The sequence below is a fragment of the Gambusia affinis genome, linkage group LG15 (genome assembly GCF_019740435.1).
Source record: "Gambusia affinis linkage group LG15, SWU_Gaff_1.0, whole genome shotgun sequence".
Classification (NCBI taxonomy): domain Eukaryota; kingdom Metazoa; phylum Chordata; class Actinopteri; order Cyprinodontiformes; family Poeciliidae; genus Gambusia; species Gambusia affinis.
This window is the reverse complement of record NC_057882.1, coordinates 6,112,147-6,131,311: the sequence shown is the minus strand read 5'-3', so window position 1 is coordinate 6,131,311 and position 19,165 is coordinate 6,112,147. Positions and strand designations below refer to the sequence as shown.

Sequence of the window (19,165 nt, the reverse complement as noted above, 5' to 3'; positions counted from 1 at the left end):
TTCCTGCCTCACATGTCCTCCTCCAGTTCCATGTCGTTTATTCTGAGTTGAGCTGCAGATTCAGACCAACAGTTTCTCCTTAAGCTGCTGGTGATTAAATGGCACTTTGACTTCGTCACTTAAAGGAAAATCGTCCGCTTTTTGGCAGGAAGAGTTTCTTTCCCTTCCTCTGAGTCATTAAAAACATCAGGAACATCTGGGAACCCTCCTACTGCTTCCTGTTGTCTTCGTGGTTTTCAGCAGTAGTAAAAAATTTTTTTTGCATCGCTCTTTGGTTGGCTCTAAGTATTTTTTATTTATTTATTTTTTATTAATTTGGTATGGAGTGAAACATTCCTTCATGCTGCATGTAGTTATTTCTCTGAGACAAAGAATTTCAGCTCAAAAGGTTTTATTGTTTTTTTCAGTCTGGGCTGAATTTATTCTGTTTAGGATTTTCTTTTTGTTTTCTCCTTCTGGGGATAAATGTTGAAGGTTAGAAATCACTCAGATAGTCATCATCTCTGTGTGGAGCAGCAAACTAACGCCACATGTTCTTTAATTAGGACGTTTTAGAAACCTCTGCGAGGTTTCATCTGGTTAAATAAAGGAGAAAAAACAGAAGAAAGGCGATGAGGAAGACAGATGTTAAAAAGGGCTTTTATTTTGAAGGAAACAGTCTGAAAACACGTCAAGAATACAAAACAACACATTACTGATGACAAAAACTTTATATTATGCCTGTTTGGTTAATAAAATACTTTAATACTTCAGATTTTAACATTTAGATCTGTGATGTGTAGAGTGGTATAGAGTGATTTATTTCACAGTTAAAACTAGAATCAAATGACTGTCAACTTATAGGAAAATGTGATGCGTCTTTTCACATGACAATGCTAACACAACTAGCTAAAAATTATAGCTACGGCGCCTCAATGTGTCAGAAGGGCCCCACGCTGGAGGGGGCGCCAAAATGATGTTTGAATAATTATTTCTAAATGTGATTTTCTGTATTTAACATCAGTTTGCTTTGAACAACAGGGTGAGTTTTATGAAACAGTCAGAGAACTCTGATTTCAACGAGGCTCAGTTGGTAAAAACAATCATCCCCACTTCTCCTCAGCATTAACATGATCCAAATTAGATTATTTTTTTAAATCAATCTTCCAGTTTTTAATGGTTTTAAACCAATGTCTGTGTTTTGCTCGTGATTTAAATAACAATACAACATGGGAGGAAAACTAGGGGTGTGAATACTTTTCACACGGGTTCTGGTTGATTTGGAGATTTTACTCTTTTTTTAAGTTTTTTTTTATATTCATGTATACATTTACTGTCTGATGTTAAAATGTATTCATTTATTTGAACAGACACGTAAAATGTTCGCGATGTGCTTTGACGGTTCCGCCTGTTTCCGGTCCCTCCAGGATGTTTGGGTGTGTTGATGTCAGCAGTTTAGGAAGTTTGGGGTCCCGCTGTGTGTGTGCGCGCGCGCGCGCGCGTGTGTGTGTGTGTGTGTTGGGGGGGGCGGGGGGGGGTCCCTCCGTCTGCCGCCCCTCCGGGCTGTGCCGGTACCGTAAAAAAAGGCGCATGTGTGTTTGCGGTTGTGTAGCCAGTTGCGCCGCATCCAGACGCGCTGCCCGCCGCTGGCTGATGCCCGCCCCCTCCCCTCCTTCTCTTCCTCCTCATCCTCATCATCATCATCCTCCTTGTCCTCTCCGCGTCGCCCCTCATCTTGGTGCTGTTGTGCGCAAAAATCTCCCGCGCCGGACGGAGGGGACCCAGGAGGAGCCGCCGCCGGAGCGGACATGGATGTTTAACCCGCACGCTGCTCCCCGCAACAACAGCACGCTGTTTGCAGATTTTTATTTTAGATTTATTTTTGGGGTGTTTTTGTTTTTTCCTTTTTTCTTTTTTTTTTAGGATGTTGCTCTTGCCCTAGGAAGGGAGAGGATCTGCTCGATGTTTCTCTTCAGTTAATCACGGAACCAAGATGAGGATTTCTCCCTGTGGCTGGATGGTGTGGATGTTCTCGGGCTTCGCGATGGGAGCTTTCCCCAGCAGCGTTCAGATCGGTGAGTGCGGCTCGCTTGCGTGGACGTCCCGCATGCGGCTGCGGCTGCGGCGGCGCTCGGGTTGCTCCTCCAGGATGCAGTCAGGAGGGTTAATGCGCTTTGTATCTGCGGGCTCAGGCGGCCACTGCAGCAGATCACAGCGGTAAACTGTGACTCTCTCTCTCTGTGTGTGTGGGTCCCACTCGTCTCCCTCCAGTTTAACCACTTTGCAGCTCCTGCTGGGAGCAGAGAGGTGACAGCTTTACGGTTTCCATTAGAGAGGGAAGGGCAGCGCGTGACCTCCAGCTGTTGATCACCTCTAAAATCAGAAGCAAACCTCCAATCCTCCGAGAGGAAAAAGCACAGAGAGGCTGGAGGGAAACGACGAGCCGCAACTACCAGAGCGACCCACTGGAGGGGAGAGGAGAGGTCAAAGTTCAGGGCTTGTTGAAGAGCGTCACCTCTACGGGGCTGCAGCTTTATGTAACCAGTGTGCGTGCGTGTGAGTGTGCGCGTCCAGATATTTGCTCAAACCAACAATCAGAGCTTATTACCATTAGTCCAACCGAACCGCCGCCAGATAACGCAGCTTATGCAACCTCCGGTCGACCCAGGCTGACCTGCGCCCGCAATACACGCACCACACGCACCACACGCAGCACACGCACTCCGCTTCGCATTTTACCTGGAGGTCCAGGAGCCTCCGACATCATGACGCCGTGGATTTGGAACAGAAATGAATAATTCCATCAAGAGTAAAATATGAAACACGAACACATTCTGTGAATTAAATATTCAGAAAATTTGGCACATTATAACAAAATCTGGATTATTAGTTCAAATCTGGATTATTGGTTGGTTGTTTGAGGTCGTCCAGGTCGGTAAAACGGTCCACAGCATCACAGGTACTCCACCGTGCATGGAGCCTCTTCAGAACCCAAGGAGGCCACTTTATTAGGCACACACACCCCTTCACATGCTTGTTAACGCAGATATCGGCTCGGCCAATCAAATGGCAGCAGCTCCGTTTGTTGGTTCATGCTGACATGTCGCATCAAAACCAGGAAGAACCTGTCCAATGGAAACCATAACTCCCAGCAGAACCAGCGCTCCCGCCGGGATTCTCACCCACAACCCCTCAGGTTCAGAGAGAGAGAGAGGTCTGCAGATGGATGAGCAGGTTTCTGGTGAGCCGCTCCGGTTTTTCTGCTCTTTGCTTTGGACAGAAGATCTGGACCATCAGGTGTTGAGAAACGATGAGAAGCGATCGGATCTTGTTTGACCCAATCGCTAGTGGTCAGTAAGTAACGCTCAGCTGTGAAGCTAACCGGAAATGCGCTGTAAACAACCAGCCTGTACCTCGAAGACCTTAAATATTGCTCCGACTTTAACTGCCGACTCGGACTAAACGGCTTCGGTCACCTTAAACTAGTCATCTAGTGACGCCGAGCCGCCATGATGGAGGCCGGAAGATAGGGATGGAAGTGACTGCCATCATTTTCCTAAGTTGTTTTCGCCAGTTTATTCTTGGCTACTACTTGTTTGAGTTAAGCTAACTTGTCTAGCTAGCTGTAGTAGTTAGCTAGCTTAGAAACCGACCCAAAGGTCCTCCGTTCTGACGGTTTTGTTGGTTTGATCAAATCACTGACTTTGCCTGATTTCACGCCACAAAAAACAAGTTTCCCCTTACATCAAAGCAGATTTAATACTTCACAAAAGTCTAGATGCTAACCAGTTTTTTCGTGCATGCTAGGCTAAATGGTGGTGGTGTTTAGCCTGCATTAATGATTAGTAATGGTTATGCGTTCCTTCTCCATAATGCTGTAGATTGTTTGTATCTTACTAATCATGCTTATGAATTAAGTTAACATTAATCTTCTTACTTTCTAAAACAGACGTTCACAGCAAGTCCATGAATAAACCAGTGTTGTCCATCGCCGTCATCTTTCTCCGTCAAAAGGTTTATGATTTAATCAAATTTGGTTTACGTCCTTGTTTGTTTGTGCGGCTCAGCGTCCTGCAGCCATTTTTACTGTCAAATCAGCAAAATAAAAGTGACATTGGGCCACCAGCTGTATGTTTTTCACCAGTTTTACAGGAGCTACTCCTAACTTGTTTTAAGGTCTGTCATGGCTGAGTGGTTCGCCTTCTGAAGAGCGTGATGTCACATGTAAAGAGTCAATAAGCAGACTGTAATCCTGAAACAGTTCAGAAAATCGCTCATATCGTTCCTCCTCCTCTACACTGATTAAAACTAAATAAAAATTCAACCAGAGAAGTTTATTAAATTGGAATAGGAATTGAAATTGAACTCAATGGGAGAAATCCCAGACAGACTCTGAAGGGAGATGAGAATCAAGTGGAATAGTGTAGTAAGGCAACGGCTGGAAAGTTTCTTTTACAAATAAACGATCTGATTCCTTTCAATCTTACATTTAATTTTAAACAATTTAAATCCTTTTAATGTATCTTAAGTCCAGCTAACTTGTCTACCGAGCAAATCAAATGTAAAAATATTCTACTGGATTAACTATTGGATGTACTGACATAATGTTTTTTAATATCTTGAAGGTGCTACATGAATAAAGTTTTACTTTCATTTTCAGTAATGTCATTTTGATGACAGTGATAGTTTGTGTTAAATTCCCTTAGTTTGGTTATGCTTTGGGATCAGGGGAGAACGTTTTATTTACATTATAGTTCATGTCTTTTACATTTTTTAATGATTTTATTTTTCTAGTAACGGTTTCTTGGTTGCTGCTTGTATTCTTGGGTTCTGGACCACAGCATGACACTGCCACCACCATGTTTTTCTGGGTTCCTCCTAACTTTTGAAGACAACCACTAGTTCCTCTTGGTTTTACTCAGGCGGATCAGAGTGAAGCGCTCTGAACACAAATGCGCACCGCACTGTTAAGATTTACTGCAGGGTTTCATTTTCTCCCATTTCTAATGAAACACAGAAGACAACGGGGGTCGTCTGTGCGCTCAGGTGAAACCTGCACCGAGCGTAAAGACCAGTAAATTATTCTGAGCTTTACCTTCTTCAAAGAGGTCAGCCATGAAAGAACGTTCTGACATTTAGCTTTAAATGACATTTACACTGTCCCGTCCGTGCAAATGTTGCCTTAAGTCTGAATTTAAAATATGAAACAAACCACTTCTAACACCTGTGACATTTGCACAACCACGAGAGGCTTAGTTCTGGTCTCCGCATGAAGACCGAAGAGGACGAGGCTGATCCGCAGCGCCAGGCTGACGTAGCGCTCAGCTAAGAAACAGAAACACTCAGAGGATCCAGCAGGAAGCTGCAGGAACGGCATCGCCTCATCCAGCCGAGCTACAAGCAGGCAGGGACACAGAAACAGGCGTGCAGGAAGTATTAGACTCAAATTGGGGGGTAAAAAAATCTTAATTATGAGGATAAAGTCCAAATAAAATGACAATAAAATCATAACAATGTGAGGATGAAGTTGTAATAGAACGAAATGTCTTAATAAATCAAGATTAAAGTTGGAATCATACAGAAAAATCTTGTAATAATAGAATAGTCATACAATGAAAGAGTCCAATTCTTCATAGAATAATATGAGAAATATATAACACAATAAAAACAATTATTACACAAGAAGAAAGTCATTTGAAGAAAGTTGAGATAATATGAGAATAAAGTTGTAATACGAGATAAAAACCACAGTAGCATAAGAAAAAAGTCAGAAAAATATGATATTAAAGCCATTATAATAGGATGCAAAACTTGCAATAATACAACAAAACTGTCCCAATACAAAAATAAAGTTGTACACCAACATTCAAAATGATAAGAGAAAAATACAATAAGTCAAGGAATTGATGTAATAATACGAGAAGAAAGTTACACGACAAAAGGTGAAACAATCAGAGAATAAAGTTATAATACAAAATAAAAATTGTAATACAAGAACAACATCTTAATATAAGAATAAATTCGTATCACAAAAAAATCGAAATAACACTAGAAAAATATCACAATAATTCAAGAAAAGGTTTTTATACCAGACAAAAAATACGAGGGAAAGTTTCACAACAGTGAAGTCGTAGTAAAGGCAGATTTTTTTCAATCGTTCCTCGTGTCTCTCCTGCCGCCATCCGCCTCCCCAGCACTTTAAAAGCCAGTCTGTTCTCTCCCGTCTTTGGCAGATCTTCTTCTCTTGTTGCTTCCAGTACGTTTATTCCTCGTTTCTGTGTTTTCATTTATAATTTCCATCATGAAGCTGCTGTTTTTCCAACATCTTCCACCGCTGGTTTGGATTTTAATCTGAATTTATCAGACTTCGGGGACGAGGCGCTGATTCTTAATGGCTTGTTTTACTGCTGTGTTTGTGATTTTGTTTTTATGAAAAGAAATTTAAAAAAAATTAAAAATGATGCAGAGCATTTTACATGAAAATCAGCTTAAATTGTTACAGGACTCCTTAAATCTCCTCCTCCATTCAAATGCTTTAGTTGTTTTGTGTTTTTACATTTTGGATGATCTGTGTTTCCACAGTTTAGTTTGTTTTTTTTTCTTCAGTTTTTGCAGTTTGTGTCGTTTCTTTGCTGCTGTTTCCTGGTTGAATGGTTCCGTAAACGTTGGTCTGAATGTTCTTCGTCCCGTCTGCAGGCGGGCTGTTCATCAGAAACACGGATCAAGAGTACACGGCCTTCCGCCTGGCCATCTTCCTGCACAACACGAGCCCCAACGCGTCGGAAGCCCCGTTCAACCTGGTGCCTCATGTGGACAACATCGAAACGGCCAACAGCTTCGCCGTCACCAACGCCTGTGAGTCCACAGAGTCTCCTACTGATTCAGCGCACGCAGTAGAAATAACGGGCTGAAAAGTGACCGTAACCCTGCTGGTTCTGGCTGCTTTGCTCTGCGTTGGGGATTTAAGTGAGCGTGTGATTAATGAGGCGGTTAAAACATTCAACTTTGTTCTGTTTTGGTTCCAAAAGCTGCAGTAAAAGGAAGAGAATTTTGTTTTGTCGGAAACAGTTGTGGATTCTCCTGTGGAGTGGTAGCTCTGTCCTACAATCCCATCTTTGTAGTTTACAGATTTAATTTCTGTCATTGTAAACACAGGAGGCTGATATTCTGCTTCTTCTAACCTTATTTCTCTCTGACGTTCACATTCAGTCGATGCTATCCGAGGTTTGTGTTGGTCAGTTTAAGATTAATCACACGGACAAAGGAACTTGTGACCTTCCACTGAATCTTTTTGTCCTTTTGTGCAGCGAGCAACTGATTTGGAAAAGTTATTAACATACTAATTATTCTTCTGATGTCGCAGACAGGCACGGTGGACTTTAACTGAAAATAACTTTTCTTGTGGCTTTAATTCAGAGTTTGGTTTGAGATATTTAAAGCCAGATTAGCCTAAATATGTTGTAATTTTCCTATTAACCTAAATACTTTTGATACAAAAAACCTGTGCATCTTTAATGTCTTTGTAATATAACATCTCATATAATAAGTGCCATTGTGATACATGAGATATGTTGAAACAAACAAACCTGATCAGCTTATGATCTATTGTTTACTATCTTAACAAGAGCTAACACCATTAGTAGGAGATAACGCTAATAACTAGAGTTTAGGCCATTAGCTGGCGCTAACAACAATAGTTAGAGTTAATATGAAGTCAAAACAGTTTGGCAGATAATAAATGGTTGCTTAAAGTTTTAACGAGCAGCTCTCTCTTCTTCCTCCATTTGATCCTCCTCATCTTCATTTCCTCTCATCATTTCTTCTCTACCTTCTATTGCAATGCGCTCTGGTTCAAATGTAAAGGACGGACCATTACTCAAACCTCAATCCTTAACTATTCTTTCCTGATGCAGCTTTTTAGTTTTTTAGAGCTTTCTAGCACGTAGTGTGCGTCATCAATCAATCAATCAATCAAATTTTATTTGTATAGCACATTTCAGCAGCAAGGCATTTCAAAGTGCTTTACATCAAATCAAACACAAAAACACAATGCAACATAGAATCAACAATAAAAACAACATCAAGTCAGATTCCGTCAATAAATTTGTAATTGATTACGTTTCAAATACAACTCTAAACAAGTGGGTTTTAGTTGAGATTTAAAGGAAGTCAGCGTTTTGGCTGTTTTACATTTTTCTGGAAGTTTGTTCCAGATTTGTGGTGCATAGATGCTAAATGCTGCTTCTCCTCGTTTGGTTCTGGTTCTGGTTCTGCTCTACATCCCCAGAAGACCTGAGACCATCCGTCCAGAATGCATCGCAAACAAAATGGCAACCTTTGTGTGACGATATTTTAGTTAAATTCACAAAAACTAAAGAATCAGCTGGTTTCCTGTTGAAAACCAGGATCAGTGGGACTGAGTGTAACTGAAGAGACTTGCTTTGAACTTTCTTCTAGATGTTAGCTGCTGATGGCTGAAGAAATAAACAGAAGAGAAAAACTGGCTGAGTTTTTTCCTCACAGTTTTACTGACGCTGACGGATTTCTGCTGATTCTGTTTGTGCATTTAGCATTTCGGATCAGTGTAGGAACATCGCGGTGTGTTTGGTTAAACGACCATCTGCTGCTGGAAGTCACAGCCATAAAGTAAAGAGTAAAATGGATAATTACGGGTATATTATTGGTGTCCTCCACCTCCCCCAAAGAGATTTAGGTTTCTGTGCTTCCATCAGCTGAGTCCTGATGACGCGGCATCAACAGCTGAGCCACGGTTGCCGACGGCGACAGGAAGACGGTCCCACACCGTGCCTGGGCGTCCTAACCGCGGCAGGCGGGGATGTTCTCCCTGGAGGAACATCGTCTTCCCTCTCTCGCCCCGCTCACTCTGTCAGTGGCTGCAGGACCATAAAACACCTCAGCCTGATGTTCCCACTATCTGCTGGTTTAAAAAAATCAATGGCTAAATTAAGCAGAGAATGAAGTGGCTCCATGCTGGTGCATGGCAGGCTGCAGGCGGCTGGGTTTACCTCGGACAGGCAGAACGGGCCGACTGGCCGTTGTAACTCGGATCATCCAGAGGACGATGACCATTACGCTCCAGTACCAGACAGACGTGAAAACCTCTGAAGAAGACACTGAGCACAACTTCATTCCTCTCCAGACGGAAACAAAGCTCAGTTTCCCCCAGAAAACCTGCTGAGTCCACCATGTTTTTGTGTTGAAATTTGTTAAATGTTTCAGACATTTGAAGTTTTGTGGGCTGGCATCGTAACCTGGTATGATATTCTGTGATGTCAGCGATGGAGTAATTGGTTCACAGCCAGTTCAAAGAGCCAACCGTAAATCTAGATTTATCTATCTTTACTGTTACTGGTGTATAAACAATCCTACTTACAATAAGCTAATGACGTTAAGCCTGGCAGGGGCTGATGAAGCCAGGACCCCGCCAGGCTGATGATTCGCTGGAGGAAACCCTGCTAGAATGGAGTGGCGTCTGATTTTAACAGTTGGGGGATTTCTCTTTGGTCTTTGGCTGAACACTACGAGACATTTCTCCTACTAGCTCTGGATTCCAGCGTTTGTCTTGGTTGTATTTACCCAGAATGCCCTGCTTCGTAGAGGGATTTTCAGTCAACGTCACTTTGTGTCAGCAACCGCTGTACTGCACATGTCACTTGCATAAAGAAAGCAGGGTTATGTTATTCCAACTATTTAAACTATTTACAATTATGCAAATGAAATGACTTGCAAAGTTGCAAAGTTTTATTTTCATTACGCCGCCTCTGGTTCAGTATTTTGTACTTTTAATTTCTGTTTACCACCTGCCTTGATAGCTGAAGCTGTATGTTTGGTCTTTTTTATGTGAAATTCATGGGAGTTTTTCTGTAGGGATGACCAAGCACCATAAGAAATTTATTTTGGCGGGTCGGAGAAACTGAACCAGAAGGAAATTCCCTGCAGTCAAAATGGCTGCTTGGTTTTTCCTGTCATTTATCCACTTAACATATTTGGGTCTTTAGGACATAAATTATTCACTAATGTCTGTTTTGTAGCATAGCTTATTTTATCACACTATAGCTAATATTAAAACAGCCATGGGTAACCATGGCAACCAGGCCAGTTTAAAGGCAGGTTGGCCCTTTCTGCAGTCAGATTGCACTAAAACTGGCCACGTTAAACATGTAAACATATAAACATGTAACATGTAAACATGTAAACATATAAACATGTAACATGTAAACATGTAACATGTAAACATGTAAACATGTAACATGTAAACATATAAACATGTAACATGTAAACATGTAACATGCTTCCTGCTGTCGGAGTGGTCAGTCGAAAACATTTGGACCAAACCAGAGTTCACTTCAACCGAACGTAGACCACGGTTTGTAGGTGATTAGCATTTCCACCTCACCAAGCAAACCGGACTCTCTAGGCAAACGGACTGGAGTTGGATTAAAGTGAACTGGATTGGACTAGTGTGAATGGACCCCAACCTCCTCTGGATTTCCTTGTCATATCAGTTTGATTCCAACCTCTTCACGTGTTCTCGTGTAACTTTCATCCAAACACCTGAGCGTTTTAGATGTTTGCATGTTTTGAGATCCTCCTGTTGGGAGTTTTCAAGTCTTCCGCGCTGAGATCCTGAAATGATCCGGTGAAAACGCTTCCCCTCCACAGAACGTTAGGCTGGCTTTTCCACTTCCCACTTTAATGGCTCCACATCCACTGAAAGTCGGTCTGCAGCTCATTGATTGGCCGAGCCAAATCAGAGCAGAATTACATGAGCCAATCAATGGCTGTGATAGCTCAGGGTCAGCTGGGAGTCTGAGATCGAACCCACACGGCTTGTTTTCACCCCCAGCCCTCCATGTTACATTTCACTGCATTTCTGCTCCTCGGCTGCTGCTCGGCTCAGACATCGGAGCCTCGGAAGGTCTGCGTGTGATCAGGGCGGTAGAGGGCAGGCAGTGGGTTAGGGCGGGGGAGGCGTTGGGGTGTGGGGAGGCTGCTGTCAGGGGCGATGATGGAGATAATTGGTGGGAGGAGGAAGAGGACAAGCTAGATGTTCTCCGTGTCGCTGATGATTTTCCTGTGGACAAAGACACAAATGATGTCACACGTGTTTGATTTGTAACTCGGTTCACCCTGAGGTCACTACGCCTCTGAAGCAAACATTAATAAACACAAACGCTTTCATCTGCATCCGTCTTTATTTTGTTACGCTCTGTTTATCGCTGCGGAGCCTGGTAAACAGGAAGGAAAGATGTTGCCTTTCAAAATAAAAGAAGCACATTCAGAACACCTCTCTGAGGAAGATGAATGGTTGGTTGTTTGGTTGGTTGGTTGTTTGGTTGGTTGGTTGGATGGTTGGTTGGTTGGTTGGTTGGTTGGTTGGTTGAGCTGACTGAGCAGCCTGGCTGCCTCATGGTGCAGCGGAGAAACGATCAGTGACTCTTTAAGGCAGCTGGTCTGGGCGGCTCTCTGAGAGAGTCGAGTGTTTTTAACGTAAATGAAGTGAACGGAGGAAAGGAGAGTTTGAGTCACAGTGATCAGTCATTACAAGCCTCAGATATGCTGACGTTCTACCAGGAAGCTGGCCAACATGGCCGCCATACTAACAGGAAGGTGGCCAACATGGCCGCCATACTAACAGGAAGCTGGCCAACATGGCCACCATACTAACAGGAAGCTGGCCAACATGGCCACCATACTAACAGGAAGCTGGCCAACATGGCCACCATACTAACAGGAAGCTGACCAACATGGCCGCCATACTAACAGGAAGCTGACCAACATGGCCGCCATACTAACAGGAAGCTAACCAACATGACCGCCATACTAACAGGAAGCTGACCAACATGGCCGCCATACTAACAGGAAGCTGACCAACATGGCCGCCATACTAACAGGAAGCTGACCAACATGGCCGCCATACTAACAAGAAGCTAACCAACATGGCCGCCATACTAACAGGAAGCTGACCAACATGACCGCCATACTAACAGGAAGCTGACCAACATGACCGCCATACTAACAGGAAGCTGACCAACATGACCGCCATACTAACAGGAAGCTAACCAACATGACTGCCATACTAACAGGAAGCTAACCAACATGGCCGCCATACTAACAGGAAGTTAACCAACATGGCCACCATACTAACAGGGAGCTAACCAACATGGCCGCCATACTAACAGGAAGTTAACCAACATGGCCACCATACTAACAGGAAGCTAACCAACATGGCCGCCATACTAACAGGAAGCTAACCAACATGGCCGCTCCTCAGAGAGCGAGTTGCTTTCGTCTCGTGACCCAGGCTGAGGTCTGATGATTGTCGGGCAGGAAGGGGTTAAGGCGTCCCTCCTCCGCGCTGCCTCGGCCTCCATTCAATTGGTGACATCTTAATGTGCGTTGAGTCATTCATATTCAGCGTGGCGCTCTGACTCACTCCATATCCAGACAGCAGGCAGCCACCTCTGCTCCTGCGACGAGCGTGGCGCGGTTTCACGTGAACGCTTCCTCTCTCCGTCTCCTTGGCCTGATGTCGGCCCTGCTGGGCTTGATTACTTCTCCCTGTTCTGCTGTTGTTTCGTCACTGGCTGCCTCTGTGTGAAACGTTGGGATGTGGACAAAAGGAGAGGTCTGCTAATGAGAGATTAATGCAGTGAAGCAGCAGAGAAGCAGGAATAATGAGCAGATGAAAGATGAAAGACAAACATGTCTTCACAGAGGAAGTTGGGACTTCGCTGTTCTGATCAAAACAGGCCAAACCTGTCTGCTCCAGTTCAATACTTCTTTATTGGAATTGTGGTGCTGAGGAATCACTAGTACAAACCAATGTGTTGGGGTCAAAACGCTACAAAAATACAAAATCTTACCAAGTGTTTTTGTTTATTTTCTAGTGCAAATGTCTTCGTTCACTGGAAACGAGAAAAACTAACTTACAACTTTTCAGCAAGAAGCAAGAACTTGTTTTACGTCAATAATTCCTCAACATCGATGAAAGAGTTCTTGTTCACACTAGTACTTTTCATCTGTCTCAAGGCATTATTGACATAAAGCAACCTCCTGCATTTTGTAGAAGTTTAAAGGGAAAAGTGTTTACAATGTTTTGATCTGTCAGGATCCGTTCACTTCATCACTTGTTTGTTAATTTGCTGACTAGAAGCCGGAGAACCTGGAAACCATCTGATCTACACTAAACAAGGTGAATGCACCAATTCCATTTTAGATGGAAGCCGTTAGCATTCTGGCGTTGCCGGCAAAAACAATCAAGGTTAACTGTGCTGATTAAACCCGACATCATTTACTTTCACGCTGCGGCCGTACGTTTGATGCCGACTTTACTTCCTCTTCTTCAGTCGGTCTGTGCATCTCTGCTGTCCGTCTGTTCCCTTCGTTGTTCCTCCGCCTCCTGGTCTGAGGTGCTTTCGGACGGGTGTGTTTATGCGCAGCAACTGTTCAAGCTACGATCGTTCAGATGATTGATTTCTTCTGTTATTACAGCCTGAAGAGTTGAAGAAACGGCTAACAGAGTGAAGATCCCTCTGCGAAATCTTCCCCGCGTAGGAGCGTTCAGACTGCCGAATAATTTAGCGTCTTTTAAATCAATCAGTGTTCATTTATTGACAGCTTCAACACAACGGCAACACAAAGTGCTTCAAATAATATGATGAAACACCGGAGGCCATGAAAAGCCAATTCAGCTGAACTAGGAGTAGTTATCAGGGAAGGAGGAGCACCGAGAGGATTGCATGAAGCTAAAACCTCGGTTTGTATCACAGGATCACCTTAATATACTAATACTATCAAATATCAGTGTAAATGTTAAAATAAAACAGATAAACTAAGTGACGAACACCATGCCTGCTTTCATTTGAAGTTTATCTGAATAGCATCCTGACAAACAAGTTTTTATCTGTTGAGCTCAAATCCACTGAGCAGTGGGTGATTTGGAGAGCAGAGAGTATCTTCTGAAAAATGTTGGACGCCAATAATTTGTTTCATCCTGTTATTGTCTTGTACTGACTGGCTGCCAGACCATTTGATAAAAACAAGTGTCAGAGAATTAGAGAAAATCCTCATCAACTTTTCACACAGTCGAAGCATATTTAACTTGCAGTGGGAGTGCAGTCTTTTTTAGCTTTTTTTCTTCACCTTATTATAATTTTTACTGAATGCTCAATGAAAATCTGGACCATTCCAGACCGCCTCTATAAAACCCTACTTAACGTATTTTAATGGTTCCCTCTGCAAATATTCCGTAATATTCATTAATAAGTACAATGGAAAACGTCTTAAGGCTACTAGACAAGCTAACAGCTCGTCGCTCTTTGGAGGTTCAGCCAATAAGCAGCGAGAATAATGTTGTTTTTTTCCTGTACAAATTAAAGAAATATAGAATTTTGTACATGCTCTTTTATCTAACCTTCAGAAAAAGAAAAAGTTCCACAAGGACAAAAACGTAGCTATATATGTATATATATATTTTTTTACTTGCGCATAACTTGTAAAGTTCCAAAAAAATTGAGCAGAGATAGGAAGTGTGTTTTTGCCATTCAGGGCTTCCGGAGACCCTGGGTTTGGGTTAAACCTGGTGAAAATGGTCTCAGCTTTCCAAGAAAATGAAGCGCTTAATCATAATTAATCATAATTAACCAGCAGAGTGATTATTTTTTTGAGAAGGGGGAAATGTGAAGGCGTTAATGTCAGTGGAAGAACAGAATGATCAGGTATTGATCAGATGTTTGAGGAGGAAGAGGAAGAGGTTTGGTTTGGTTGGTTTTGCTGCTGGGTGTTGATGAGGAAACGGTTTGAAGCTGCTGTGGTTAAACGTGAGGCTGAACGGTTCAGACGGAGCCGCCATGCTGTCGCCGTTTGAATGGAAACGGTTTGACGGGTCAGCTGAGTTATTATCGGACGCGTTGTCTGAACGCTTAACGAGGAAGACGCAGCGTCTTCATCGCTGTCTTTCTCAGTTAGAAGTGCTCTGATGCAGATCCAACGCACTGGGACAGCACGCCGTTCCAGTTTGTGTTAATCAGGTTCCCAGTAAGATTTCAGGTTTCTGCTCGGTTTTCTTTTCTCAGAGGGAAAGCAGGAGTTTCTCTGTGTGCAGCCAGGCAGAGTACAAGCATTTTGACCAACGGGTCAGTTCGCTGGACCAACCACATTCTGCCACAAAATGGCCGTCAGAACATTTAGTTCATCAAAACATTAACAATGTTTTGATTTAAAATGGGCTGAAATGTTAACGTTTTAGTTTTATTTTTTCTCTGCTCCATTTTAGTGGAAGAATCTTGTAGTTTTGTCGATGACTTGATATTTAGCCTCAATCTAAATATTTAGTTGGCTAACCTTGAGCTATATTTAACCTTAAGCTAAGTATTTAGCTTGCTAGCTAAATGTTTAACTTTCTACTCTAATAGAGGGGTATTTAAAGAAATAAGTAAAAAGAACAAAACACACATTAGTGATATTTAGTTATAAGCTGTACATTTTACTGGATGATCAATTTTCAGAGTAATTATTGAGATAAATGATTGTTTTTGTTATCAAGTAATTTATTGATAATTACATAATAATGCAACGTCGCCCTCATTTTGTCCTAAAAACTCACATAAAAAACAACCAAAAACAACAGTGTAACCTAGTCGTTTCTGTTGTTTTGTGTATTTATTTAAAATGTTATATTTGATTTTTTTTTTACTTATATTTAAAATGTCTTCCAGTTCCAGTGTTAAGTGTTCATTACAAAGTTTATTGGTCTTGCATCCTTATGTCATTACTGTTATGTCACTGCTTCTCGTCCGGTAACAGGCCTTAGCTCAGTGTATGTGTGTGTGTGTGTGTGTGTGTGTGTGTGTGTGTGTGTGTGTGTCGGTGCAGTGTGTGTGTGTGTGTGTGTGTGTGTGTGAGGCTCTGTGTCGTCCAGCTGCTGGTTTTCCCTCAGAGGAACGATCTGGGTCCCAACATGGAGACCAGCAGCATCGTGTTCGCTCCTCTACTATTGCTCTCTCTCATCTATTATTAGATCAGATGATTACTGGTTATCAATTCTGGACCATCACTGTGTGTGTGTGTGTGTGTGGGTGTGTGTGTGTGTGTGTTATTGGAGCGGCTGCAGCTTTTGAACTCTCTCCAGCGGTCCAGCAGAGAAAAGCCCCTGATTGCTGCATGATTGGCCAATTACTTTGCTTTTATCCAAGCCCCCCTCCCCATGGTGGTCAGAGAGCCAGAGGATGAGCTGATGAGGAAGAGTCAGTTTTTTCTCTGCTGCCGTTGAAGCCGTGTGTGAGGTGTTGCTTCACTCCAGGTGGAAATCGGCCCAAGGTCGCCATGACCTTCACACAGCCGACACGACGACGCTGAAACTTGGAAACAGATTTCCTTAGAGCTGCCACCAAATCAGCGTTTCCCCCAGAAACCTGCTCAGCCTGGCGCTAGGGGGCGCTAGGCCGACCGCCAGCTGCCCCACCGGGTTTCTCTCTTAGAAATGTTCAAAGTTGACAGGAAATTTTGGAAACGACAAAGAAAATCCAACAGTGGATTAATAAAACTAATCTCTCTGTACGTTGTGTATGTCCAATCAAATGTCATTTTCTTTACAAATAGATAATTGTCTGCTAAAATTGCTGATGTTTTATTGTACATCAATCTAGCTCAACCGGTTTTTGCGATCACTGTTAGCGGTGCATGAATAAAAATAATTTAAAATAAGTAAACAACTCTCAGCCTGGTGGGAAAGGCCTGGAGGCCCGCCAGGCTGATGATACTCTGTAAAAACCCCAGATGTTTTCTCCTAGCTGGATGTTTCTGCTCCTTCACCTGCAGTTTGAGCCGCTCCGTCCAGAGGTCTGTGGCTCGGAGGAATCAGGCGACGCCGTTCCTCTTCACAGACCTCAGAGTGTCTGTAGCTGCGTTTCTATGTCGCCTGACATCCAGCCAACTGAAATAAATTTGTTTTGTGGAAACACGCAAATTTAGGATGAGGAGGTTTTTCAACTGTGTCAAAATGGATGAATTTTCAAAACTGCAATGGAAACACTTTTTTTCTAATCACATGATCAACCGCTGGGTGTTACTGCTGGCGGAAACACCAAAGAAAATGACAGGAAGTGGGAAGAGGATGAAGACTTTATTAATTCGACACCGTGTGAAAGTCTCACTGCATAACAGGTCAGCGTGTTGAATCCATCGCTCTTCTGTAATATGGCCTTATACAGTTTCCTCAAAATGCTGCTCCCAGGTACAAACCTCTCCTCTGATTGGCTGATTGGATGATGAGCAACATGGCCGAATTATCAATATATTTATGATTCACCTGGGCCTCTTCCATGATTTTTGAACGTGACTTTAGTTTAATTTCTTAATCTGAGCCGCGCTGACTTACTGGTCAGAGGAAATCAGAATCCAAAATGTTCAGACGAACATTTCAAACATTTTCATAATGAGATGCTGTTATTAGCCTGCCTGTCACCTTAAACCTCCTGAATTCCCAGCTTTTCAGAAAAATCAATCTGACGAAACACAAATGAATCAGTGAGGCTGATTGAAAATGAGAATTACAGATAAAAGTGGATTTAAAGAGGAAAAATGAGAGGGGAGTTAAAGGAGGTCACTGACTCATTCGACCGATTACTGCAGGCGGTTTGCTCCAGAGCCTCAGGGCCTTTTCTGAATCTGTTTGTCCTCTTTAGTTCTTTCTGAGCGTTTCTCAGCGTGCAACACTCAATTATGACTCTCCTACATGGAAAGCTGCAGTCAAAAATTAACACTGATAATTTAGCTGTAAGAGGAAAAATAGAGGCTCAAACTCATATTTTCATAATTTTTTCATTATTCAAATCTCACAATTTCAAGCTAAATATTTAAATAACAAACTAAATATTCAGTTACCAAATTAAATAATTAGCTTGAAGCTAAATATTTATTTAACAATATATAACTTTGAATTAGCTAAATATTAAGTTTAGCTGTGAGCTAGCTAAATATTTAGCCACCTAATGTGCCATTTTTGCATATTAGCTAGCTTTTTAGCACAGCTATATTTAAATAACTGGCTAGCTAAATAGCAAGCTAGCTCATAGTTCAATATGTATTTGGAGCTAAATGTTTAGCTTGCTAGCTAGCTATTTAGCTCTAATCTAAATATTTAGTTTGGACTTGTGACATTTATAAATGAATGAATTACTTGGTGAAATTATGACTTTTAAAAATCATGACTTTGAATTGAAAATCTATGACTTTGAAAAACAATCTTCTTTTTTCCTCCTGACCGGCCAAGTAACCCAAACGACTGCTGAATTCCCAAGTACATCTGATGTTTTCTAGCTGCAGGAAAATGTTTTATCACCCTCCCAGTTTTTTGATCCAGATCCTGATGGGTTTTGAACCTCTAGTGTTGCTCAATCATCTTACAGATATCCATCAACAGACGTTATTCTAAAAGTACCAGTATCTGTGGCTAACAGTGCATTCTTACTGTAAACATCAGTTTCTAGTGCTAAAAACAAAAAGTTTGTTGCGTCTCTTAACGCTGGTGGAAAACTGAACCTTTCTCCAATGAGCATTTTTTTGTTGTTTTTCAGCTTCTCACGTATTGATGTACAGCAGATATTTTTTTTTTTGCATTAGCAACGCGGACGTATCAGGTGCAGCAGCAGCAAACTTTGTGTTTACTGCTGACTGCAGAGGAAACAGAACTTACGCTGCAGATTCATTTTCCTCCTGAACCCTCCGGCTAACACTCAGCAGACTCCCTCAGACGGCTAGCTGTGGATTTGGAGGTCACGCCCTTGACTTTTCCTCGCTGCTCACTTCGGGGAATCAAAACTCATATAATCGAGCTTTTCACTGCGGCCGGCTCCCATCATGCCCCTCTGCTCTCCGGCGGAGATCAGGGATCGTCCTTGAGTCCTGACCGCAGATCTCTGCTAAATCCGCTGACTGGCTGCTTCCTGTGGGAACAGAAGGCGTGATGGGAGCATCAGCAGACATTTCAGTCCGACAAACACCATCAAAGAGGCAGACGCAAGGGAGGAGAGAGGGCAGCGAAGGAGAAGAATTTGTCATTATCAGCAAAGAGACTGAAAATGCAAATGGCCACTTTTTCCTTCCTCAATTTACAGCTGGGCATTCATCGGGAAAAATGTCTTATTATGATTTATTCTTCACT

General features: G+C 42.5%; 1 protein-coding gene across 6 annotated transcripts in view; it reads left to right on the top strand.

Annotated features, from left to right (window-relative positions):
* Positions 1-1,540: 1,540 nt before the first annotated feature.
* Positions 1,541-19,165, top strand: part of LOC122845413 (glutamate receptor 4-like) — an 87,874-nt gene continuing 70,249 nt past the window's right edge. For 3 of the 6 annotated variants that reach the window (XR_006373039.1, XR_006373038.1, XM_044141700.1), the window contains exons 1-2: positions 3,059-3,220; positions 6,676-6,834. Coding sequence is in view for 4 of the 6 variants with exons in the window: in XM_044141700.1 (XP_043997635.1) it covers positions 3,112-3,220; positions 6,676-6,834 (268 nt within the window). In the remaining 2 variants the exon portion in view is untranslated. Of the gene's footprint in view, positions 2,055-3,058; positions 3,221-3,241; positions 3,330-6,675; positions 6,835-19,165 lie in introns of those variants that run through there. The other 3 variants (XM_044141702.1, XM_044141701.1, XM_044141703.1) reach the window with 3 other exon arrangements.